The sequence below is a fragment of the Ambystoma mexicanum genome, chromosome 7p (assembly GCF_040938575.1).
Source record: "Ambystoma mexicanum isolate Mex_15411 chromosome 7p, UKY_AmexF1_1, whole genome shotgun sequence".
Taxonomy (NCBI): Eukaryota; Metazoa; Chordata; class Amphibia; order Caudata; family Ambystomatidae; genus Ambystoma; species Ambystoma mexicanum.
This window is the reverse complement of record NC_090939.1, coordinates 885,385,521-885,412,609: the sequence shown is the minus strand read 5'-3', so window position 1 is coordinate 885,412,609 and position 27,089 is coordinate 885,385,521. Positions and strand designations below refer to the sequence as shown.

Here is a 27,089-nt window from a genome sequence, read left to right as displayed (position 1 = left end):
TGCCACCTTATCCTTCTCCAAACAAACTAACATGGTAGCAACATCATTCGCACATACCTGTAAACGAATCACCACCTGCAGGCCGTTCATTTCCACACCTAATTGCATTATACTTGATAGAACTCTAGTTCTGTCCAAATTTCATTATTGTAACATCCTCTATTTAGGTAGTAGCCACAAAAACATTAACAAGTTACAAGTAATTCAGAATAATGCCATCAGGGCAGCCCTCAACATCCCCAAGAAGTCGCATATTTCTGAGACTAGACGCAACCTGCGCTGGCTTCCGGTAGAGCACAGAATATCTCTCAAAACTCTTGCTCTAACACACAAAGCCAGGGCCAATCTCGCTCCAGCCTACCTTACCAACCAACTCACTTCACATACATCCTCAAGACCACTTAGAGCGGCTCAAGCAAACACAATGTCCATACCGAGATTCAAACTCCGTAACTCGGGAGGTGCTATCTTCCCTGTACGGGCATCAAAGCTATGGAACACACTCCCTGCATCCCTCAGGTCAGAACCCTCCTTTCACTTATTCAAGCGCAACACTAAGCGCTGGCTTCAGGATTTGGATATAATGACAGTTTAACTTCCTTGATCTTAGGCTTGTCGTCTGCCCTACTGTATTTATTGTAAATACTGTACTGTATTATTTAACTGTATCTTCCTTTATTTACTGTATGTAACTGTAACATGTATGTATCTGCAACATGTATGCATCTCCCTCTCTACTGTATGTAACGGTAACGTTCTGCAACCCATTTGTAAAATGATGCGCCAGGATGCCCATGGGCCTGGCTGCGCTTTATAAATAAAATAAATACAAATACAAATACTTGCACTTGCATCTGATGTTTCCCAGCTGCTGGCAACAAATCCCTCCCAACAACTTCTAGGGGCGCCTCTATGCTACCAGCAAGAAGACTTCTGGCAGTTTTTGGCTCCTCCCATTTTGGGGCTCTTAGGTCATCCTGAATAGAACTGCTCTGCAGCTTCATAGCCTCTTCTGTCTTCCAATGTCACCTGGCCAATGGGTAGGATTTTTCCCTTATTTCGGCTTTTAAATTGCCTTAACGGCGCCCGTCTGTCTAGTTATGACCTTTTAATATTTTTGACGTTACTTGAAATCCATGGCTCCAAACTGCCAACTGCCTGAGGTGCGGCGGAATCAAAGCAACCTAGTTCCAAAAGTCTTCTAGTTCCAATAAAGGCACTGCTATTTCCTGCTCCGCAGTGCGGTCAATAAACAATGGGAACGTGTGGCTCAAAGGCCAAGAACCACAGTCGACGCACCGTTCACGGTGAACCCCCATGCTAAGGGTGCAGCTTAGAGTCAAACGGACTAAGTTAAATGCACAGTCTAAGGGACTGCTCATCGTCAGGAATCGGCGTGTACTCGCAGAGATCTTAAACAGTCAGCCAGAGTCAGCCCGCGTAACACTAGCAAGTTACTTACAAGTTACTAAGTTTAAGGAGTTGAAGAGGCTTTACCTGGGGAGTAGACTGAAGAAGGGACCTTGGCCCGGCCCCCAGCCGGCAGCACAGACTGCGTCTCTACTCGCACACCACTCCGCTCCGCAGACTTTTTCAGTTTTTGTATGCTCCTCCTCCTAAGAGCATAGGCAGCGTAGAGAGACTTCCCACAGCAAACGAAAGAACCATGGACTGCACAGACTGCGTCTCCACTCGCACACCACTCCGCTCCGCTCAGCTGACTTTTTCAGTTTTTGTATGCTCCTCCTCCTAAGAGCATAGGCAGCGTAGTGAGACTTTCCACAGCGAACTAAAGAAACGAGCCCAGCACAGACTGCGTCTCCACTCGCACACACCACTCCGCTCCGCTCCCCAGACTTTTTCAGTTTTTGTATGCTCCTCCTCCTAAGAGCATTGGCAGTGTAGAGAGACTTTCCAAAGCAAACGAAAGAAACGGGGACTGCACAGACTGTGTCTCCACTCGCACACCACTCCGGAATACATTACCAGCCTGCATCAGAGCTGCAGGCTCGATTTGTCTTTTTTTTTAAATGGTGAAGCACCACTGTTTCAACCTCAATCCTGGCTAAAAGTCCTGTGCCTGTGTCCCTTCGCCGTGGCATTGACTACCATCTGGAATATTGTATTTGTCTTGTGCCCTCGGTCCTCGGTCTTTCGTCTTCCAGTTTTATGTGCCCATGGGCATGTGGAGTGTGGTACAACAATTTAATAATAATAATAATACCTCCTGGTGACGCCACCTCCCTTTACTTCAGAGTCCCAAGCATGTGTTGACTATCTGGGATTTGAACAGGGCAGTAATGTACACAGCCTTCTAAAAGTGGATGGCTTGGTTTCTAACTTAAACTTGTTGCTGCACTTTATGAAGAGTGGAACCAATGGATTCTCCCCTTTCGTTCCAGCGAGGAACATAAAGGTCCCTGGATTCAAACCCAGGAGGAGCAAACTAGCCGGAAAGCAAGAAAAGCTGACTTGTTCAGCTGCAAGGTGGAGGGAGTCCTTACCTCGCAGTGGAGCCTGGAGGAGGAACCATGCCGTCAGCATGGTAGGCAGAGAGTCATGGTTGAAGGCGGGGAACCGGGTGAGCTCGGATCCACCAAGGCAGAAGGAAGTAAAGCCAAGGCAGAAGCAGTGTACTGGCATCCCGTCTCAATGATGCGAAAACGTCATCAGCCCCGGAAGGGATGAGCTGATGAGAGAGACCCGACCACACAGACCAGAGCAAGGTCAGGAGCATGGGTCTACACTGAACAGATAGACGGAATCTCCTGAAGACAACCGCGACTGGAAACAAGGCACACAGCCACATACTTGGAGTGGTTGGCAGGTGGTGAGGTCACAGCAGAGCCCATGCAGGCCTAACTAAGAATCTGCATATCCCAAAAGGACATGAAAGTGACAATCCCTGTCAAACTGAGAAAGCACCTAACCCATACCAGGCTGGGAATCTGCAGACCCCATGAACGGGTGAAGAAACTGACAAACGCTCTTGGGCTGAGAAAGCCTCTAGCCCATACCGGCCGAGAATCTGTATACTCCACAATGGGGTAAATGAACTGACAAACACAGTTGGGCTAAGAAAGTCGCAAGTCCACGCCTGGCAGAGACTGCACGTATCCCATGGGGGTTTAAAGAAATGGATAAACAAGGGAAGGCGGAGCAAGCCGATAGCCGACTCAGGGCTAAGAGTTCAACAACCCCATGAGGAGGAATGAGATAATCAGTTTACAAAGAGAGGCTGAGAGCTCGGCTGGACAAAGAGATTAAAGTGTCTACAAGGAGATAAGAAGTCCCACAACTCAAGCAAGAGTGAGCAAGGAAATGTCCCCAAGTTGCAAAGTACCGCAAGGTGGAGTGAGAGCCTTATTAGGTGTTGTGAATACTGACCAATCCAGGTCAGGAGGACCTGTCACTGCCATGGAGGAGATGCACCCCAGGAGACTTAATAGGCATATAGTTGTCCGAACTGCCAGACGAGGCCTTTTTACTAAGTGGAAAGCTGAGAGACATTACTTTCTTTTGTTTATGAACTACAATAACAGGTCAATAGCCAAAAAAGACATTAAGAACTCGCTGGGTGGGGTCAGAAAACCAGCCACCACTAATCCACCTTAAGGGAGTAGTAACCCTACACCAATTAAATGTTATGTTATTGTAGATTATCTTTTGTTTTGTTTCATAGTGGTGGGAGAGACGTTACAGTAGTCTAGGTTTGGACAAAGGACATAGTTTCTTTGTATGACATCCTGACAAGCACCAGTTTATTGTTTTTTAGTATTGGGACCACGTCTTAGACATAGGGTTTAGAGAAGGCATTATTTCTTTTAAATAAAGAATCCTGTTTCAAACATGTTCTCTTGTCTGTCTTGCTATTTCTGACTTACCACAGTATTATGTACCAATATATGGGGCTTGGTGTGCGTACAAGAGAACATAATGCCAATGCCTGTCAAATTGTGGTACTTTCTGGGTTTATGATGAAATTAGCTGGTAATTAGCATGCATACTTAGGGTTATGAAATCAATACCTATAAAATGCAAATGACTTTTAAATTCCCATATACATAAACTGATTATTTCTTCCTCTCCAACAACAACGTTATCAAGCGTCCACAAGTATTCTTCAGTCTCAGAACTGGTAGACATTTTTCAAAGGATGCTTCCTACAGAAAGAGTACAGGAAGAGAAGCTACCGCAGAACTTCTTAACTGTTCCAGCTTCTTCCGTGAGACTCAGAGAAGTTTTAACATTTTGCGACTACTGAAAAACTTAGCTACATTCAACTATGCCTTAAAAAAGAAGGAATCCTGTTGCTGTATACAATATACATGAAGTATCATGGATCTGAAGAAATATGAATAATAACAAAAGAATTGGTAATGCGTACTGATCGAATGATGACGCCATAAAATTGAACTTTTTTTAGACAAATATGTACGATTATCACTGGCTATGAAATAATTGGCCCTTTTTACTCTGTTGCTATGCCTCTTTAGATGAAAGAGAGGGAAACAGCAGTGCTGTCAAGGAAGGGAAATGGGGCCGGTCAGTCTAGGTGGAATTTCATTTTTATCCTGCCCTATTGTATGGATTTCATATAATTGTATTGTCAACTTACGTTTCTTCATACCTTTAAATGTATCAGTTTGTGGTATGTAGTATATATGTATGAAAACAAAATATATCAGCAGACTCCACACTCTTAATTTATTTCTAATGTTGTATTTATTGAGTATTTATAAGGTGCACTGTAGATCAAAAAGAAATTCTAGGTGCCACAAGGCCAGAAAACCAGAAGTGCAGGTGGGTGGTAGAGGAGTGGGGGGGTGGGTTATGCAGGAACATAAGATGCAGGCATCTAGGGTGTGGGAAAGGGCCTAGCACAGGGTCCAGTTAAGTGCTAAGGGGTGCCAGAGTGGTGGGTGGCGGCAAGTGCCAAGGGGGTGACAGGGGAGTTCCATCATCTAAGTGCAAGGGAGTGGGGGTGGACCACACTCAAGGGTGGGTGGGGGAGAACATGTCCAATCAAGAAGGTCAGTGACAGGACCTGGGAGGAAGTGCTGTTGGAGGGGGGGCTGGTTAAGACTGGTCAGAGAAGGTCTGGTGCTCTGTAAGACTCATGGGTGAGCCTCACCACCACTCAAGCGTCAGAGGGAGGCAGGGGAAGGTGCAATTAGCAAAGAAGGAGGAAGGGAAGGAGGTTCAGAAGAGAAGGGTCTTGAGAAGCTTCTGGAACTTAAGGAGGTCCAGTTCAAGTCTGAGAGGGGCAGAAAGGCAGTTCCAGAGGGAGGCTCCTACCGAAGAGAGTGATCTACCCCCCACTTTCTGCTTGGAGAAACGGCTGATCAGCAGAGAGTCGGAATTATATAGGACCAAAGGTCTCTAGCAGGAAGGTATTTTGGGAGATAGGGTTGGATGTAGCGGGGTCCCAGGGCCCAGACAGCCTAGTGGATGATGCAGAGGGTCTTGAAGTTGATCCTTGTAGCCACTGAGAACCAATGGAGAGCTAAGGGCTGGAGAGATGCAGTCCTTGGGCGTGAGGCCAAGGATAAGTCTTGCAGTCCTGTTCTGGATTAGTTGAAGAGGGGAAGAGTGGAAAGAGTTAGACTGAGAAAGAGGCTGTTGCAGTACTCCAGCCTAGAGAGAACCAGTGCTCTGCAGACATCGGGTTTCTGGGGTAAGGTAAGGAAGGGGAGAATGCCTCGGAGGAGAAGAAGCTGAAAGTGGGCCTTCTTGGCAAGGTCCGAGATATGAGGGGAAAAGTGAGAGAGGAGTCAAAGGTGATACCAAGGTTTTTTGCCACACTAGATAGTGAGGGGAGGAGACCCAAGGAGGGCGACCAGAGAGTGGGAGCGAAGAAGGTAGCAGGGGTCCCTGAGCCGATGAGAAGGATTTCCGTCTTACTGGCATTAAGCCAGAGATCATTGGCTGTGCACCATGCCTGAATGGTGGTCAGACAATCAGGAATGAAAGAGGAGGAGGAGGAAAGCTTGAAGGAAAGCTGAGTTTCATCAACATAACACTGGAAGTGAGGATAGAAGGAGGGAATTAAGTGGGCCAAGGGGGGAAGGTAAATGTTGAAAAGCCACGGCAATAGGATAGAGCTCTGAGGGACGTCGCAGGTAGTGAGTGAAGTGGAGGAAAGGAAGGCGCCGAGTTGTACCTGGGTAGGTCGATTATAAAGGAAGGAGGTCAACTAATCCAGTGCGATTTCTGAAATACCAAGGGTTTCATGGAGCCGTTTTAAGAGGGTGGAATGATTGACCAGAGGAGAGATCAGGGAGGATGAGAACAGTGGGAGAGTTGGAATCAAGGTTTGTGAGCAGGTTTTCACGGGTGTTCAGGAGAGCAGTTTCCATGCCACTGGATGCTCTGAAGCCAGACCGCTGATCATGGAGACAGGCAACATATTCAGTGTGGTGGGTCAGTTGGGAGATAACCGACTTCCCCAAGAGTGTGCTTTTAAATGTTTTAATATCCTTTGGGAAAAAACAGCAAGCACAACCCTGCAACCCTTCCAAAAAATGACCCACAAAGCGTACAATGACAGTGCACCCCAGCCCAATCCGCACAAAACTTCTGCTTCCCCCTACCCCACCACACCAGTAGCCCCCTAACACCACCCAGAACAACCCATTAGCCCATCCCAGGAGCATAAGTGCGCCACCACCTAGGCTACAGTGTGATGCTGTCAAATCACATGTCGTGATAGTTTGTATAGTTTGTTTGTTTGTTAATTAATTTGTAGGGCGCACCAAACCCTTAGGTAACTGGGCGCACAGCATAACAAGAATACTTATAGCTTAGTTACAGAAATAAACAGGTAAAGCAAAGCTTGGATGCTTAGTTAAAAAATGTTGAGATATACAGGTATGGAGCATACACATAAACATACAAATGCAATCATTAGTCTTAGTGGTCGTTAAGGCGTAACCAGGTGAGGGTGTTGTGTCTGAAGCTATAGTAGGACTGATCCCTTCTGAGCTTAACTGGTAGTGCTTTCCAATGCTGGGCCAGTTTTACTGAGAAGCTGTTACCTCCTGTTTTTTTAGTCTGAATCTAGGTATTTGTAGGCAGTAGGAAGTTTTCCTAATTATTCTTTCCTTCAGGTATGGAGGGGCTATGTTATTAAGACATTTGAAGGTTAATAACACAGTTTTGAATAGGATCCTATCGCTAATTATTAACCAGTGATGGTTTCTCCTAGCATTGGATATGTGCTCACTGGTGGGGAGGTTCAGGGCCGTTCTGAGCGCATTATTTTGCAGTGTCTGTAATTTGTTGATTATGTATTTATTGGCTCCTAGGAACAGTGCGTTACAGTAGTCCAATTTTGATAAAATGAGAGCATTAGCTAATATGATGCAGCTTGCTAGTGAGAGGAAGGGTCTACATGCTCTGATGAGTTTGCCAGTGTAGGCAGTGGATGAGGCCAAGGAGTTTACCTGTTTTTTTAGAGTTAGCGTGGAGTCCAGTTACAAGCCAAGTGTCTTCACTTCTTTGACAACTGTAATTATGTTGCCATTGATGTTGAAGGTGCTATAGTTGGTGTGAAGTTTTTTTGGGTTATTGGCCGAGCCAAGAATTAGGATCTCCGTTTTATTGTCATTCAGGCAGAGGCCACGGGTTGCCATCCATGCCTGAATGAGGATGTATATTTCATTTACTATGGCTGTATCTGAGGTGAAATTGCACGAAAGGGGAATCAGGATCTGAGTGTCATCCGCGTAATTTGTGTAAGTGACTCAGTCGGTCCAATTTGTCAAATAAAGGCTAAGTAAAGGTATTATACATGGTTGTTGAGACGCAGGAGCCCTGAGGGATGCCGCAAGTTGTTTGAATTGGGTCTGCTGATGCTGAAGTGGAGAAGACTCGCATATTTCTATTGTCTAAAAAGGACTGGACCCAAGCTATAGCTGCACTCAAAAGGTGGGCAGCCAATGCTAGGTGTTTGCATAATACTGCATGGTCCACCAAGTCAAATGCTGCCGACAGATCAAGGAGGAGTAACATAGCTGTGTTTCCTTTGTCGTTGAGCTCGTCAATTTGAGCTTTAAGGTCTATTAATGCTGTCTCCGTGCCTTGTTGGGGTCTGAAGCCAAGGTAATTTTGAATTTGAAGATAGGCCGCTCTATCTATTATTTTAAGGAGGAATGGGACTGTTGTGATACGCCTGTAGTTTGTAGGGATGGATTGGTCTAGAGTTTGAGAAGGGGTAGAAACCAGGATTCTTTTGAGCTACCTGGGACAGTATTAGATGAAAAGGAGGCATTCATGAGTTTAGAGATAAAGGGGGCAAAATCTCTGGCCGCATCCTTAATTATCTGAGCCGGACAGTTGTCTCCTTTACAGTTTGACGGTTTTAGAGAATCAATGATTTTTTCAGTTTCCTGAATGGTGACTTTGGAGAATTTAAATGGAACTAGATCGGGCTTGGCATTAGGAGTGGTAGTAGTTGGTATTTCGACAAGGGGGAGAGAGGCTTTTTTTACTGCTATTTTAGTTTGCAGTGTTTTTATTTAGTTTGTTAGGGCATTTTGAATGCTGGTGCACCATTGCTTGTCTTTAGGTACGTTATCTGGCGGAGGTATGGGTGATTCTAATTCCTGCAGGATCACAAATAGTTCCTTGGTATTGGAACATGCTTTGGCGATTCTTTCATTGTAGACTTCTTTTTTGGTTTGGATAATTTCTTTCTTGTAGTTATTGGCACAGAGTTTTAGTTTTAGTTTATTTTCTTCCGTAGAAGAGTGTTGCCATGTAGTGTTGCCATGTAGTTTCTAGCTTCCTTTTTTCCAATCTGAGTTCTTTAAATTGAAGAGTGAACCAGGTATTAAGGTGAGTCTGTTGTTTACTCTTGCGTACCTTAAGTGGGGCAATAGTATCTAGGACCTTAGCCATAGTGTCATTATAGGAGTCCATCAGAGGATGTGGGTCGGAATTGCTTGGCAAAGCATTCATCACAGGAAGGAGTAGAGGTAGAATGTTGTCAGGTGTGACGTTTTTCTTCGATCTAGTGGGAAGAGGGGGTGCTATCATTTTATCTTTATCTATTTGTTAAGTGTTAAACTGAAGTCACTTAGGTAGTGGTCAGTCCAGAGTTGGGGTGTAATTTTAGTGATGGCTGTTGGGCAGTTTAAGGTGGCTAACCAGTCTAGGGTCCTGCCTTTATTATGGGTAGGGGAGAGGACTTTTTGGATAAGGCCATGTTCAGCAAGCATGGTAGCTATCGCTTGTGCTTGTGCTTGTTTGTCGTCCGGATCGTTAAATCCTAAGTTGAGGTCGCCTAAGATCATTATCTGTGATAACTCTTTTGTATTGTTATGTAAGAGGCTAGATATGTCCTCTATAAATGAGCCTATGGGTCCTGGTGGCCTATATATAAGGTAGATTGTTAGTCTGTCATGGGGATATAGGCAGTTTCGCTGAGAGTAGTTCACAAGATTTTAGTGGGGGTAGCGTGGATAGTCTTAGGTCCAGGTTAGCTTTAGCAATGATAGTTAAGCCACCTCCTCTCGAATTGGGTCTGTCCATTCTTAAGAGTTGGTAGTCTTCTAGTATCGCTCATTAGAGTGCTGGGCCTGCTGCCTCATGCAGCCATGTTTCTGTGACCGCTAGGAGGTCGAGGTTGTCAGATGTTAGAATATCTGCTATTTCGGTGGCATGAGCAACGACTGATCTAGCATTAATCAGTGTTCCCGCTATCGTAGTTCTGCTAGATAATCTCTGGGATTTCAAAGTTATTGGTATGTGTTCTTTCATTTTGGCATCTGAAGTAGTTTGCATGTAGGCTTGTGCCATATGCAGATTGGTATATTTAGAGTGGGTACGGCGGTTTAGGTGGGTGTTGCAAGTCATTTTAGGTTAGTGGAGAGTCTAGCTCAAAGCCTAGTATTTCTGTTCATTGTAAAACAGGGTACATATTTGATTTGATCCCTAGTTATCAAGATTATTTGTATGAGTAGCAGTGGCACCGTTAACAGTAGGGTTTTGCTGTCATACATCGTACGACAGTTAGTACCGGTTACAGTAGACTAAATTAGAGGGACTGGAGCTAGTACCTAGTTGGCATAAGCTAGCTCACACTACAATCAGAGTAGGTAAATTGGCTGCGATAGTATATGTACAGCCTAGGCATAGCTTAGCTGAGTTCAGTCTGGGCGTATTGGTTCGCATGGGCTAAATTCAAAGTGGGTACAGTGGGCTAGATTCAGCAACATAGGCAGAGTCGGCTAAGTTAAACATCATAGGCAATGTAACATCAGCACAAGAAACTTAGACAGTCCAAACATGGAGAGCATGCAGCAGTGTTAAACACAACATTTCTACGTTACTTTTGGCTACAGTAGGATGCACTTAGTAGTTATTCAATGGGCACAGGTAATTTATGGCGATGAAGAGTGGGATCACTTGCAGACTTCTCAAAGTTCATGTAGCAATGAAGGGATTTTAGTGGGCACATGTGAAGATAGTCATAGGTAGGGGAGAAATGTTTGGTGCACCTGCGGAGTGGGGTACACTGTGTTTTGAGGGATACAAGAATTGTATTAAACGCATCTACAGGCAAATGTAGGCATAGGTAGAGGTAGAGGAAGTTTCTTGTGCGGGTAGATAGTACCTAGTAGATGCAGCTGAGATCCATATGAACTGGCCAGGGTGTCTAGCTGATGGCGTGTACAGCTGGGGACAGACTGGGGATAGGAGAAAGCCTTGTTTGCTTAGGCCTTTGTTCCAGTGGGCTGGTTTACGCTTGCCGGCTGTGATAGGTGCTTGAGATGGACACTACAGCCTATCCGGGCTCTGCTAGGGCAGGGTTAAGCAAGTGGTGAGAGGGCCAAAATTAAGGCAGCCATCTTGAAGAGTGCAGCCTTGTGGTACACAATGGTGATTGCTCTGGGGTGCAGGTCTCTGCACCTGCACAGGTAGCCTTAGAACCAATAAAATATAATTGAAGATTTCCCTCGGGCGCACACTGTTCGAAGTGCTCAGTATGGGATCACAAGCTCAATGTAAGTGGCGGTATCAAAGTATGCTGGGCTCTCATCTGATGGGTGTGTGAGCTTCTGGTGGTCTCGGGTCGTCTCCGGTGTGGGGGCCGCAGCTCCAGCAGCGGTCCTGGTGCTCCTGCTCCTCTGATGGAGCCACGCAGTGAATAGGCAGTGGGACTGTCGTGGCTCTGAGTCGGGATGGGTAGTGCCCGTGGTAACTCAGTAAGCTTGTGTCGGGATACTCAGATTTTGTGGGAAAAGTTTGAGGCAGTGAGAGAGTTCCTTACTTGCAGTATTGGCGTGTAACGATCTATTAAGATCTATGACAGTGGTGCAGAGGTGAGAGGCGTTATGCCGGGCGTGGAGCCTGATGGCACAGCCTCAACGTGGCCCGCCGCGGACAGCTGCAGACAGGCCCTTATGAGCGACCCTTGGGAGCTAAGCACGGCTTCCGCCTGCCGGTGACGTCGGTCATAGTTTGTAGGGCCGGGGAGCCAATGGAAGCGGGTGGCAGTGCCGGATGCAGAGGCACTCAGTAGTAGATGTTAATGGCGACGGCCATCTTTAAATTTTGCTGGTTATTTGGAAATGCATCTGGGCAAAATTATTGTGAGATGCCGTTCAGGGGACACGGCTGCCCGCATTCTGGATGGGACAGTTGGTGAGAGGGCTCAATGGAGTGGGTGATAGCCTTGGCTGGAGGTAGAAATGCAGCAGGGGCGGTACAGTGATATTACCCTGTTAGCTGCAGCTTCGTGGCCGCACGGACGCCGATGCTTCCATCCAGATAGGGAGAGGGCTCCAGCCCTCTTCCATGAGGAGGATGTCGGTAAAGTATATAGTCCAAAAAACATCCAATTTTACGGCACCCACACATCCTCCAGAAGCACTTAAGACTGACCAAACATGTTCCAACTGTGCTACACAGGCTGGAGCCAACCTAGCCTCCTCCCTGGGCCACCCGTGTCCATTTCGTACATCTTATAGCCGCGGATAAACCGTGTTCCTGTTCCAGACAATAAACCGTCAGTTATCGAGGCCCTGCGCTGCAGCTCTGCATTTCCCCAAGTGGCCCCTCGATAACACAATGGTCACCCGTGGTCAGCAGCATCACCAAACTGGGCCATATCGGACCCCCCAGGCCACCCTCTTACCCTCGAGGTTCCCCCTGCATCCTTCCAAAGCCTATTGCCAGAGTAGTAACATCTGCAAAAGGGCGCACTTATGGAGAATGCAATTCAGACGGCAGGAACATTGCCTGCACCAATGCATCCACACTCCCCTCTCTTATCCCACTATGCACTGCCTTGCGCCAGACAGAAGACTCAGCTAAAGCCCATCCCTCCAGGTCTGCCTACCAAGCTTCTAATCTGGGGCGCTCCACCTGTTTCCAAGCCATTGCGCGCCTTCGCGTTAGGCAATAAGCAGATAAGGTCAACTTCTCCAAGAGTTTGCCCAAGAAGGGAGTAGTGGAGATAGAGCGATAGTTAGCTGATGGCTTTTTTAAGGAGAGGGTGCACAAGGGAGTGCTTAAGAGTGGAAAAGATCCAGTAGCAAAGGAATGGTTGCAGAAGTTGGACAAGGCAGGAGCAAGACTGGAGATGTTGTCCTTGATAGTTATGGAGGAGCAGGGGAGCACCTGTTTGAGGAGACTTTCATAGAGCAGACTGCTTTGGAGACCTCACCTGGTGTTACGGGTGAGAAGGAGAGAATCGGGTAGGGAGAGAGAGGGGCCAAGGGAGGCCTGAGAGACATTGGGGGAGTGCGGGAGGGGGTAGAGGAGAGTGAGGACAGGATGTCCTGGGTTTTGGTCGTGAAATGGGAGGCCAGTGCAGTACAGAGGGCCTGAGATGGAAGAGGAGGTGTGGAGACTGCAGAAGGATTGGTGAGTTCTTAAAGATTTTTACAGTTCAGCAGTGCTGTTGGTGGCCCCGGAGATGCAGGCTTGGATATGGGCCCTCTTCTTTTAGCAGATGGACAGACAGTAATTCCTTTGGAGCAGGGGTCAGAGGATGTGTTTGAAGCCTGCCACTTCCATTCAGCAATTCTGCACTTGCGTTTCAGTGAGGCTAGTTCGGAATCACACCAGCTGTTGCTTCATACAGATTCTCATGACAGGGCTAGGGTGTTAAGGGTGTTGGAGATGGAGAGGTGAAGATTAGAGAGGGCTGTCTCGGTGGCAGAGTCAATAGCAGAGGTGGGAGAGGGGATGAAAGGGGCAGCAAAGCAGCAACTGACACTCTCTTCATCAGTCAGATGATGGAAAAGGCGACTGGCAGTACAGGCATAGGCTTGGCCAGGGAACCCAGGAGCTCCAGATGAGAGGAAATGAGGGAATGGTCAGACCATGAGAGAGATGTGGTGAAAGGGTTAGAGGTAGGGATGTCAGTTGAGATGAATGCATCCAAGCTGTGTCCAGCTGAGTGGGTTGGACTGGAGGGAATAATGGTGAGGGAGAGGGAGTCACAGAGGTTGCAGAAGAGTACAGTGGCCGCTTCAGAGGAATCAAGATGAATGTTGAAATCACCAAGGAAGAGAAGCTTGGAGATAGAGGTTGTGAGAAAGAAGGTGAGGCCAGCCCATTCAGTGAGGAAGAAGGAGAGTCGGCCAGGAGGCTTGTAGATGGTGGCAATAGTAAGCAAGAAGTTAGAAGAGACATCAAGCCTGCAGATAAGGGATTCAAAGGAGGAATTGGGTTTAATGGGTTTGATAGTAGCAGGGACCCACACTGGGAAAATCATGGCCATCACCAAACCGGTTAGGCCTGGGTTTGGAGAGAATATTGTAACCCTCAGGTAGAAGAGTGTCAAAAGCAGTCACAGAGCTGTCATTGAACCACATCTCAGTGAGGGCAAGAAAGTCGAGGTCAAACTCTTTAAGAAGGCGACAGATGTTGGAGGAGTGTTTATTGACAGAGCGAGCATCGAGAGTAGATAAGTGAAGCTGATTACCCCCTTTGAAGGTTTTCATAGGAGGGGTGCAGGGATGTGGTACAAGCATCAGAGGAATAAAATGAGCCAGGTGGTGGCAAAGGGAGGAATGGGAGGAGAATGAAGGAAATTGAAAAGCGACGGAAGACACCTATCAAGAACGAGGCGGTTTGGCTGAGAGCCCTGGGCCATGACAGTGTCATTTTGATGGATATTAATGATGCACCTGGAGGAAGGGAAGTGTGCCAGGAGAACTTCTCATCTGGTACCACCATTAATGAGTGGGGAAGAGAAAGGGTAGAGGATAGAGATCATATGAGGAGTTCATAGGATTGAGGAAAGGGTGACAAAGAGGATGTCAGTGATAGTCTGCCTGGAGTAAGCATTGGTGTAGGTGTCAGCAATGGGCAGGCCTGGGTTGGAGACCAGGAGTGCGTTCTTAAACTTTTTCCTTCCAGACCTCAAGAGAGAGGCAGGATAGGTGATAGAGTAGCAGTTAGAATAGACAGGGGAGATGTAGAGCACCATAATGGACAGAAGAAATGGGCAATGCATGAGGAACTGAGCAATGAACTCACCAGGCAGCCTAGCAGCTGTTCAAGGAAGACAATCAGAAGAACAGTAGGTTAGGCACAGGGGATAGGAATTCAAAGTAACAGTAGAATGCCTCACAGTTTATACAGGCAGCGGTATATTAAGAAAGGATTTAGTTGTGGCTTTCAAGTCAAGATAAAAGCCTTAACAATTGGACACAGCTAGTAGATTTTAAAACAACTAGATTTGAATTTCAAGTACTTAAGAAATTATAATACTTCTAGCTTTGACTTTCTAAATACCTTCACGATTCAAACCACCTAAATATTTCAGAAATCTAAAAAACCTAGGGTTCACTTTCAAATACATCAGAAATATAAAACACCTAGATTTGACTTTCTAAAAGCATTCAGAGTTTTAAGAAATCCGGTTTTGACATTCAGAAACCCTCACGAGTAAGATACAGCAGGGTCCACGATCAAGCACATCGTTGAGCAGTACATACATTGAAATTGTAGGCCACAGTTGTAAAAAACAGCATAGGTAGCATAGTGGCTGGTGGGCTTTAAGCAATCAGTGCCAGCACAGTATATAGAATACGGTGAAGGTAGGTCTGACCAGGGACACATATATGGTGGAGAGTCCGCAGCATGTAACTGCTAAAGTTAATGAGTCAGAGCAGGTAGTTTGCAGGTATAATTGTTACTTAATGCAGATAGTGCAGGGAGAGTCAGGAACAGACAGCGACGCACTGAACTCAATGAAGTTGTAGCCATGCATACTGCAGTAGATGGGGTGAGTAATGCTGCCTGTGAATGACGTGGGATAGCGTCAATTGGTGCATGCATGTGAATGGTGTGGGGATGGGCCTGTCTTTGTCACATCTCATTCACCATGTGTCAACACAAGCATTTTGACTGAGCTTCCACCAACAGTGCTCAGTTAGTGCTCTGGGGCCCCAACAGTGGCGTGCCAATGGAACAGAAATCACACTTTCTTCCAACTATGCCATCTTGCTGCTTGTGACACTGGTAGTGCGGCTTTCTCCACTAATGTATTGTCAGTGAAACAAGGCTCCAAAGTTGTTTTTGTAGACCACATAAGCTTCTCTCTAGTGCACCCAATGTTACATGAATGCAGCAGGGCAGTAACATACCTTTAAACTGTATTATCCCATTTGGAGGAGCCTCATTGAAATGTTGATTTATTTTATCCTTTTTTATATAAAAGACAAGCAATTTTTATTATGACCCTCAAAAGCATTCAAGTCCAACAATTATCCATTGAACAATATCCAGTACCCTCACTACAACTACATTGAGAGTTTCAAAGGGAAAGAGCACATTTTTTCGTTAAAACAGATGTTTGAAAGTGCCTTCTAGCAGTGAACAAATACTTAATTTCTACGTCTGGTGTATTTACTTCATGACATACACTCAACTGCTTACCAACGCTTGCTGCTTATTCCTTCACAGAATTGCCAACAAATGTGCATTTCTGGCTCTGCCACAATCTTCTTCCGCTCCTTCGCACTCTCCTGCCTGAACATTTATGATTAGCCAGTCTTTCCAACGGATTGCTGCCTGGATCTTTCATGAATCCCCTCGTTACCTACGCAACATATTTCACTCAGTCTAAATCTAGTTGTTAGTTACACCTTCCTCATCACTTAGGCCAAACGCGGCTGCCTATAGGATTTTCCATGCCGCAAGCCAAGCCAGCAGATTCTCTGTAATTTCCCATACCTACATCATTCACCATCACTGCTTCCATCATACCCCTAACCCCCGCCATCTCCTCGGCATCCACCAGCCAATCGACTCAGAACCACTGCCAAGTCCTACTCCCCACTCACACTCATTCTACTTTCATTAAACTTTTCTTAAATACATCAATTAATGAAATATTTATCTTCTAATACTACACCCTTTCTCCAGTCATTCTACTGCCCCATAATGTGATGCTTTTCTCACCCAGTTGCCAGTGCATGCCGCCATTCCTCTCCATCGTATTCAGGGTGTTTTTCATCCGTTTGTCAATGTATAAGTGCAGGAACTCTCTCATTAACCAAGAAATCTATAATATCAAACATTACAAGTTTAACCAATTGTGAACTGCATTGTATTTTTTGTCATGTCCCTGTATTTAGAATTTGACCCACAATGTTGAGAAACATTACAATAATTCCAAGTCACTAACAGTAATGTTGACATTCCTATAGTATTGACTTGACAAACAGCTAAAATTATACCTTTTCGCTTCACAGGTAACATGCCAGAAATTTAACAGCGTTTGCAAGTTAAGAGTGAAAAGCCACACATGTTACTGCTGTGACCTGTACAACTGTGAGAAGTAAGTACACTCCTGCACCATACAGACAAGCCGAGAAGATCTTCGCTAGTGCACTTCCAGAGCTGGATTATCGAAACGTTTTTGGGCCAGCAAAACGTTTGACTGGTGATCATTTGCTCCACATTAAAGAACAACAAAGTTTGACGTCTGTTGTGCTTTTTAATGGCTCTGCACTAACCTATTTCACATTATAATGTGACATTTACCATTCCGCAGCAAGCAAAGTTAAAGGCCTAGAATGACTGAAGTTCTCCAGTACGATATATTCCGCCCCGCTGAGCCATTGGTTTTTACCCACTCCTACTTTGTACCACATCTTTTCCCCTGTACTATATCTCTACTTGTATTATCCTCCCAATAAAGTTTTGATTTTACTACCAATTGTGGCTTAAACAACTACAGATAATTCAACCACCTGTAAACAAAAGTAGCCAAATGATGATAAAAGCTTTTTTAAAAATGTAATTTTGCAGAAGAGTCATATAAGCATAACATGTGAATGTACAAAAGGCATTTAAATGAGCCATAGTTTATTAATGTTACAACAATATCTGCTTTGCGTATTCCTTTAGTACATTTGATGTAGGACTAGATGCTTTGCATGGTGGGGTTTCATTTATTGAAATTGTGTTATATGAATCCAACATGCATTTTATAAGCTCCAAGCTGCGTATGCTCAACTTTCACTGAATAGAACTGACTGTTTAGGCCTCAGCTGACTGGATAACTGAACGGTCAATAGGTCCGAGCAGGGCCTGTGACTGGATATGCATGTAAATGGCATGGGCTGCTCCAGCACTACTGGTCGTTAAGAGCTGTAGCTATGTTATAAATGATCTCCTTTCCCCTATATGTCAGAAACCTCTGCTTGCGAGGAGATGTGGGTATGTGACTTAATTTGGTGAATAATACCATATGAATATAGAACAATATTTAACCTTCAATTTTAAATAGAAGTAAAAAAAGAATCATTTCATGGCTACCTTACGTTACACTAGAGTGTTTTGCAGGGTCTCCTCTTATTAAAACAACTGTATCATTTGATCATCTCTTGCTATGATAACCTATGACCTAGCTTTATCTATGAATCCCAGGGCGTGAAGTACCTGGATCACTTGAATGGTTAAAGAAGGATCTTCACCTGCATTCAATTTATCCCAGAACATTTTCTAGTGCAACATATCGTCTCTATCTATTGCACACAACCATTGTCTCCTAACCTCCCATGTTCCGCTGTACTGCAGCACAATTTGCTTAAGGGATTGGACTATATTTTCCTTACACAGTGGGCACCCTATCCCACTTGCATAACCATCACCCTGTGTCATTAAGACCTCCCCGGTTGGCACAGGATTGAGATGTATCCTCAAAAATTAATGTCTACATTTTGGGCTGTCTTGGAACTATTCCCATTTGCTTATAAATTGTAAGAAAGGATTTCGGCAAGATTCAAGACACATTTTATCTATGGTACGAATCGAATCCGCTCTTTTCAGCAATTTCTTGGTGTGCAGTGGATTAGAGATAAACCAATCAATATCGCTTTCACACTCCGACAGAATTTTTACCACCTGCAATTTTATCTTTATTTATTTATTTATTGATAATATGTATATAACAATTCAGTTTTACATATTTTTTTTATCACATACATCACATCTAAAACACTTGCTAAATATATACATCTCTTGGGTGTATCCTTTTTCAAATACTTCACTATTCATTACACATTTAATAGTATAAAATATCCTGAGACAGGTCTTTTAAAATTACTAAAATCATCACATACAATTTAATTAAGTAGAAAATTAAATTTGCATCGTTTCCTTCACCTAGCTTCACCCATACACTACGCATATTGCACATATTCATAGAGTTATCATATTTCATCAGACTTTGACTACGTATTGTTTGCAAACTTTCACACTCAAATAAAATGTGGTATGCTGATTCAAGAACGTTGGTACCACAGAGTCGACAAAATCTAAGTTCGCGGGGGATTCCCACTCGCACCCCTAGTATTTCTAAAACCTCACATGCATTAAATTTGAACAAGAGGTACCATCGAATGGTAGAGCAATTTGGGTATGACATCTGGTATTTAGGTTTCATCGTCCTCATTTTGATATACTCTATATATGTTCCACTGTTCAATTTAGTTGCCAGATTTACTATTTTTTGTTCTCTATCTAGTTCCCAAATCAGTTTTTCAATTTATTTTTTATCTGGGCTACAGAGTATAGTAGCCAGCAGTGAGTCTCATTTTTGATCAGTTGGAGGTAATTTAATCTCCATCTGTCTATTGTTTTAAAATCTATTTTGCGGTCTATTTCCTTATATTGCTCCATCATTCGTACTATAAAAGTATCGTTAGTGAGTCGAGTAAGTTTCGCATATAGTATGGCGGAGGACAGTTGTACTTCTTGTACTCAGTATATCGCATTTTAGTAACATGTATTCATATGGTAATGTTTTTGGCATTCGCAACAGAATTCTTAACATCTTGGCTTCAAATTTATCCATATTGTTACCAAATTTGCTGCTCCAGATTTCTGCACCATATATCAAACATGAAACAATTTTGGCTGAGTATAGTTTTACAACTGTTGCGACAGAGTAAGTACCCTGATTGCCTATGAACTTGCTCAATGCCATAGTTGCAGTCATACATTTCCTTTAGTTTCTATCCAGTGTGTCTTCCATGTAAGCTTGTCGTCTATGATAACTCCTAGATATTTCTATTCGTGAACTACTTCAATCTGTTGTTCGTTTAGTTTCCACCCACCAGTATATCTCTTCTTATTAGCTGACTGTATTTCAAACTTCATAATTTTAGTCTTGCTAATATTCACAGCAAGATTATTAGCATTTGCGTACTTTTCGAGTTCATTCAGTTTTACCTGTAGACCTTTGGGCGTATAGTCAAGCAAAATAAGGTCGTCAGCATATCCCAGCCATCTTAGCATGATTTTACCTAACTTGATATCATTCATGTTAGTGGTATTCACATTTTGGAGGAAATCAGCGTGATATAAGTTAAACAGGGTGGCATCCAATTTTATCTTTGTCATGAGCCCTGAGGAGTTCAAACCTTATATGGCATCGATATTTCATAGAGAGAATTGGCCTGTGGGACTATGATCGACCTACATAATGAGATGATGCACCACTGTACATGCATTCTCAATGATGAAAGCCCCAATTCAAATCTTAGGCTTGCTACAGGGATAGTGGCAAGCCCAGGGCCTTTTTCCATAGGTGACCCTACACTTTTGCTCAGTTAGTCTCCCAGAACAAAGGTTTCATATTAATCCCATAAATAAGCGCCAGCAATACCGTTGCGATGTAGAATTTCAGTAGGGGTTCCAAGGAAAACTTGCAATAGGATTTAAGAATGTTCCTCATCTGACTTGCTAAGCCTTTAGACTTATCGTCTAGATCTAGGTTTAATTTTGGTTGGGACGGTCTGTAAAATTGAGTTTGAAACCCAAGTAGGTTACCTGCTTCACTATGGGTATCCCTTCTTCCCCAGAACTCATTTTAACCTACCAACCGTTTTCCCCGGCCTTTTGCAGATCATTATTTACTTAGATCACAGATTTACTCACTATACCCAGATTCAAACTAAAGAAAGCAGGGGGTAGCAGTTTCCCAGTGGTAGTGGCCAAACACTGGAATGCTCTGGCATCTTGATTAAGATCTGAATCTTCCTTTTGGTCCTTCCGTAAAAACTTGAAAACCTGGCTTTTCACACAAGAGCGGCTAAAGAAAATTCTCTCTCACAATTCTGCCTGAAATATCTACTCTCCCCAGCACTGTTTTACTGTATGCATTACTCTGAACAGAACTATTAATCTATACCTTACTACGCATGTATGTATGTACTTTTTTGCAGAACTTTCAAAAACCTGCGGCTAGATGCCTCAGGTTTATGTGCACTTTACAAATGTCAAAATAAATAAATAAATACATTATTTTTGATTTCTTTCCATTGATCTCAAGTTCGTTTAGCTCTGCATGCTTCCAAAGAGCTCTTAAAAGGCATTTTAGGCCTACCGGGGAATAGTCAAGGAGGACTATGTCGTTGGCATAAGCCAACCAACTAATACGAGTGCTTCCAATTTTGGGACTGATTAATGCCACAGGAGCCAAGCTTCTATCTAGGTCAGCCAAATAGTGGTTAAAAAGGATAGGCACTAGAAGGCAACCCTGTCTTACCCATCGCTCTACCCTTACTGGGTCTAACAACTGGCCTGCTGCATTCAATTTTAGCCGGGCATCGAGTTTAGCCCAGAGGCATTCTCTACACACTGTATCGAATGCCTTTGATAAATCAATCCAGGCTCCGTCCAGTGCAGGAACTTCCCTTTACCCATGAGTTTTCACCTGCTAAATTAAAAACAAGGCCATTCAAGGGCGTGGATTGCTCCCTTCTGAAACCTCTGTTGGCCTTTGATAAGATCTTATGTTTATTTGACCATTCCTCCAGTTCTCTCAATATCAGCCCTGAGAAAATCTTAATCTCAGCATCTAGGAGTACGATCGGGTGGTAATTCCCTGGATTCGCCCGCTCGCCACCCTTATAAATTGGAATGACTATAGCTGACTTCCAGGATATAGCCAGACGTTTACCCCTTAAAATCTCCTCAAAAATATTTCCCAGGACTGTAGCCCAGGTTGCTGCATTACTCTTCATTATGGCATTGGAAAGCCCAATCAGGGCCAGATACCCTGGAGGAGGACGATTTAGTAATTTGCTTTAAAATCACCTCCTCCGATATCTCAAAATGCCATGGGCTAGCACTCTCTTTCCTTGCAGGAGCATTCAGAGGCTTCTTATAAACAGTGGCAAAATGGTTACACCACTCCTTCTCTCCTATCACATTGTTCAAGGCTGAGGGTTGGAAACTCTCTGACGAGTTAATAAGAGACCAGAAATGTTGTGAGTTCCCCTTGCCCAAAGCTCTAAGCATGGCGTCCCCATCATTCTGATGGCGTAGATGTTTCTGGCCCTGTATCCAATTTTTATATTCATCTTGTGGAGGTTTTTTCTTTAGCCTATAGGCCTGCTGATCCAATGAAGAAGTTATTAGGGCCATTAAAGCTTTCCGTAGTAATCTCTTTCTCCCACATACCTCTTCATCAAACGAATGTAGGTGATTTAAATGTTGGATAGTGGATCAAGCTTTCGGCTGCTAACCTGTCCAAAGGAAGGCTTGAAGGTTAGAAGGCGTGAGCTTCGTCATTCATACTACCACATTTTCTAGATAGATCTACATTTAGCTTTGCCCCCCCCCCTTAAAACTTAATATATTCTTGCCTTCATTTAAAGACACATCGGGGCAGAGACCTATATGAACCACAGGGAAAGCACAATTTATTGATCCAGAGATTTTACTATGGTCACTTGTGCCACCCTCCCAAACTTGAATCTTCTCACAGAGGGCAAATAAACAGGGGGACAGAAAAACATTATCCAGTATTGAACTTGTAGCTCCCCGCTTCCATGTCAAAGCCGGGGGGACATTACCCCTCATGGTACTATTTGCCATAACCAGATTCCACCACTCTGCTAAAAAATGCAACCATTGCTCGTCTTTTCCCAAACCACTTTTCTTCCCATTGCTTCCCTTCTGCTTATTGGTGGTGATACATTGAGAGTTTAAATCCCCCTCTAGAAGCACTTCTGGAGCCCCTTTACTCGTTCTTATTTCTAGGAGTAGTTCAGCCAGCCCTTCCAGAAATGCTTCTAAATTGGTCCCTTGTTCATTCCAGTAGAAATTCACTATCACCACTGTTTTCTGTATGGTTTTCCGAATGAGGTTCAACCTCACTGCCAGTATACCCCTCGTGTTTGTAGGGATCAGCACTGAATCCATGCAACAAGAATTACGAACGGCTATTACCAGACCTCCTCAAGGTTTGTCACAGTTTTTATGTAAGACCAATTGATGAAAAGTTGGGAAGCCATCTATCTGGAAGGGCTCGGTCAGCAAAGTCTCCTCTAGCATTATCAAGTCATGTTGACCAAAAAGGAAGAGTCTCATGTCCTTTGTTCTGAATGAATTGGGGCCTCTGGTATTCCATGTCACAGATCTCCATTCTTGTGCGGCTAGAGAGAATCCTCCCCTTTGCCCAATTTCTCGAATACTTGATTTAGTATTTCGGGCAACATTGACCAGGCCTTTGCTTTATTGTCGCTTGTCCTTGTACCACTTCTACTAGTTGTTTGAGAGTTGATGGCTTTATTTGGGGAGATATCCAGCCCCAGATGGGGAGCAGGTGCAAGTGGATCTTGGTCACCTGGCCTAAGCCCCAGCCACCTGGTGCCTTCCTGGTTGCCGCTCTTTTTCCCCACTTAGCAAGCCCTGCCCACTTGGTGCCTTCCTGGTTGCCGCTCTTTTTCCCTACTTAAGGATCCCTCCAGCCTCTTTTCCTTTGCAAAGGGGGAGCAGGTGCAAGTGGATCTTGGTCAGCTGGCCTATGTCCCGCCCAGCTGGTGCCTTCCTGGTTGCTGCTCTTTTTCCCCTCTTAGCAAGCCCTACCCACCTGGTGCCTTCCGGGTTGCCACTCTTTTTCCCTACTTAAGGAGCCCTCCAGCCTCTTTTACTTTGCAGATGGAAGCAGGTGCAAGTGGATCTTGGTCACCTGGCCTAAGTCCCGTCCACCTGTTACCTTCATGGTTGCTGCTCTTTTTGTCCACTTAGCAAGCCCCGCCCACCTGGTGCCTTCCGGGTTGCCACTCTTTTTCCCTACTTAAGTAGCCCTCCAGCCTCTTTTACTTTGCAGATGGAAGCAGGTGCAAGTGGATCTTGGTCACCTGGCCTAAGTCCCGCCCACCTGGTGCCTTCCTGGTTGCAGCCCTTTTTCCCCACTTAGCAAGCCCGCCCACCCGGTGCCTTCCGGGTTGCCACTCTTTTTCCCTACTTAAGGAGCTCTCCAGCCTCTTTTACTTTGCAGATGGAAGCAGGTGCAAGTGGATCTTGGTCACCTGGCCTAAGCCCCAGCCACCTGGTGCCTTCCTGGTTGCCGCTCTTTTTCCCCACTTAGCAAGCCCTGCCCACTTGGTGCCTTCCTGGTTGCCGCTCTTTTTCCCTACTTAAGGATCCCTCCAGCCTCTTTTCCTTTGCAAAGGGGGAGCAGGTGCAAGTGGATCTTGGTCAGCTGGCCTATGTCCCGCCCAGCTGGTGCCTTCCTGGTTGCTGCTCTTTTTCCCCTCTTAGCAAGCCCTACCCACCTGGTGCCTTCCTGGTTGCCGCTCTTTTTCCCTACTTAAGGAGCCCTCCAGCCTCTTTTCCTTTGCAGATGGGGTGCAGGTGCAAGTGGATGCTGGTCACCTGTCCTAAGCCCCGCCCACCTGGTACCTTCTTGGTTGCAGCTCTTTATCCCCACTTAGCAAGCCCGCCCACCCGGTGCCTTCCTGGTTGTCGCTCTTTTTCCCTACTTAATGAGCCCTCCAGCCTCTTTTACTTTGCAGATGGGAAGCAGGTGCAAGTGGATCTTGGTCACCTGGCCTAAGCCCCAGCCACCTGGTACCTTCCTGGTTACTGCTCTTTTTCCCCACTTAGCAAGCCCCGCCCGCCTTGTGCCTTCCTGGTTGCCGCTCTTTTTCCCTACTTAAGGAGCCATCCAGCCTCTTTTCCTTTGCAAATGTGAAGCAGGTGCAAGTGGATCTTGGTCACCAGGCCTAAGTCCCGCCCACCTGGTGCTTTCCTGGTTGCCGCTCTTTTTCCCCTCTTAGCAAGCCCTACCCACCTAGTGCCTTCCAGGTTGCTGCTCTTTTTCCCTACTTAAGGAGCCCTCCAGCCTCTTTTCCTTTGCAAATGGGGAGCAGGTGCAAGTGGATACACCTGTCCTAAGCCCCACCCACCTAGTGCCTTCCAGGTTGCTGCTCTTTTTCCCCACTTAGCAAGCCCGCCCACCCGGTGCCTTCCTGGATGCTGCTCTTTTTCCCTACTTAAGGAGCCCTCCAGCCTCTTTTCCTTTGCAGATGGGGAGCAGGTGCAAGTGGATCTTGGTCACCTGTCCTAAGCCCCGCCCACCTTGTGCCTTCCTGGTTGCAGCTCTTTTTCCCCACTTAGCAAGCCCGCCCACCCGGTACCTTCCTGGTTGCTGCTCTTTTTCCCTACTTAAGGAGCCCTCCAGCCTCTTTTACTTTGCAAATGGGGAGCTTGTGCAAGTGGATCTTGGTCACCTGGCCTAAGTCCCACCCACCTGGTGCCTTCCTGGTTGCAGCCCTTTTTCCCCAATTAGCAAGCCCGCCCACCCGGTGCCTTCCGGGTTGCCACTCTTTTTCCCTACTTAAGGAGCCCTCCAGCCTCTTTTACTTTGCAGATGGAAGCAGGTGCAAGTGGATCTTGGTCACCTGGCCTAAGTCCCGCCCACCTGGTGCCTTCCTGGTTGCAGCCCTTTTTCCCCACTTAGCAAGCCCGCCCACCAGGTGCCTTCCGGGTTGCCACTCTTTTTCCCTACTTAAGGAGCCCTCCAGCCTCTTTTACTTTGCAGATGGAAGCAGGTGCAAGTGGATCTTGGTCACCTGGCCTAAGTCCCGCCCACCTGGTGCCTTCCTGGGTGCCGCTCTTTTTCCCCTCTTAGCAAGCCCTACCCACCTGGTGCCTTCCTGTTTGCCGCTCTTTTTCCCTACTTAAGGAGCCCTCCAGCCTCTCTTCCTTTGCAGATGGGGAGCAGGTGCAAGTGGATGCTGGTCACCTGTCCTAAGCCCCGCCCACCTGGTACCTTCTTGGTTGCAGCTCTTTTTCCCCACTTAGCAAGCCCGCCCACCCGGTGCCTTCCTGGTTGTCGCTCTTTTTCCCTACTTAAGGAGCCCTCCAGCCTCTTTTACTTTGCAGATGGGAAGCAGGTGCAAGTAGATCTTGGTCACCTGGCCTAAGCCCCAGCCACCTGGTACCTTCCTGGTTGCTGCTCTTTTTCCCCACTTAGCAAGCCCCGCCCACCTTGTGCCTTTCTGGTTGCCGCTCTTTTTCCCTACTTAAGGAGCCCTCCAGCCTCTTTTCCTTTGCAAATGTGGAGCAGGTGCAAGTGGATCTTGGTCACCAGGCCTAAGTCCCGCCCACCTGGTGCTTTCCTGGTTGGCGCTCTTTTTCCCCTCTTAGCAAGCCCTACCCACCTAGTGCCTTCCAGGTTGCTGCTCTTTTTCCCTACTTAAGGAGCCCTCCAGCCTCTTTTCCTTTGCAGATGGGCAGCAGGTGCAAGTGGATACACCTGTCCTAAGCCCCGCCCACCTGATGCCTTCCTGGTTGCAGCTCTTTTTCCCCACTTAGCAAGCCCGCCCACCCGGTGCCTTCCTGGTTGCCGCTCTTTTTCCCTACTTAGGGAGCCCTCCAGCCTCTTTTACTTTGCAGATGGGAAGCAGGTGCAAGTGGATCTTGGTCACCTGGCCTAAGCCCCGTCCACCTGGTACCTTCATGGTTGCTGCTATTTTTCTCCACTTAGCAAGCCCCGCCCACCTGGTGCCTTCCTGGTTGCTGCTCTTTATCCCTACTTAAGGAGCCCTCCAGCCTCTTTTACTTTGCAAATGGGGAGCAGGTGCAAGTAGATCTTGGTCACCTGGCCTAAGTCCCACCCACCTGGTGCCTTCCTGGTTGCCGCTCTTTTTCCCCTCTTAGCAAGCCGTGCCCACCTGGTGCCTTCCGGGTTGCCGCTCTTTTTCCCTACTTACGGAGCCCTCCAGCCTCTTTTACTTTGCAGATGGGAAGCAGGTGCAAGTGGATCTTGGTCACCTGGCCTAAGCCCCAGCCACCTGGTACCTTCCTGGCTGCTGCTCTTTTTCCCCACTTAGCAAGCCCCGCCCACCTAGTGCCTTCCTGGTTGCCGCTCTTTTTCCCCACTTAAGGAGCCCTCCAGCCTCTTTTCCTTTGCAAATGGGGAGCAGGTGCAAGTGGATCTTGGTCACCTGGCCTAAGTCCCGCCCGCCTGATGTCTTCCTGGTTGCTGCTCTTTTTCCCCTCTTAGCAAGCCCTACCCACCTGATGCCTTCCTGGTTGCTGCTCTTTTTCCCTACTTAAGGAGCCCTCCAGCCTCTTTTACTTTGCAAATGGGAAGCAGGTGCAAGTGGATCTTGGTCACCTGGCCTAAGCCCCGTCCACCTGGTACCTTCATGGTTGCTGCTCTTTTTCTCCACTTAGCAAGCCCCGCCCACCTGGTGCCTTCCTGGTTGCTGCTCTTTTTCCCTACTTAAGGAGCCCTCCAGCCTCTTTTCCTTTGCAAATGGGGAGCTTGTGCAAGTGGATCTTGGTCACCTGGCCTAAGTCCCACCCACCTAGTG

General features: G+C 46.1%; 1 protein-coding gene and 1 long non-coding RNA gene across 3 annotated transcripts in view; one reads left to right on the top strand and one right to left on the bottom strand.

Annotated features, from left to right (window-relative positions):
- TMEM255B (transmembrane protein 255B) overlaps window positions 1–27,089 on the top strand; it is a 661,659-nt gene that overhangs the window by 379,053 nt on the left and 255,517 nt on the right. For both annotated transcript variants that reach the window (XM_069637126.1, XM_069637127.1), the window contains one exon: window positions 16,719–16,804. In XM_069637126.1, the coding sequence (XP_069493227.1) occupies window positions 16,719–16,804 (86 nt within the window). The remainder of the gene's footprint in view (window positions 1–16,718; window positions 16,805–27,089) is intronic.
- LOC138526410 (uncharacterized) overlaps window positions 1–27,089 on the bottom strand; it is a 136,444-nt gene that overhangs the window by 74,900 nt on the left and 34,455 nt on the right. Inside the window, exon 2 of the long non-coding RNA XR_011283571.1 lies at window positions 16,426–16,528. This is a non-coding gene — a long non-coding RNA (uncharacterized lncRNA). The remainder of the gene's footprint in view (window positions 1–16,425; window positions 16,529–27,089) is intronic.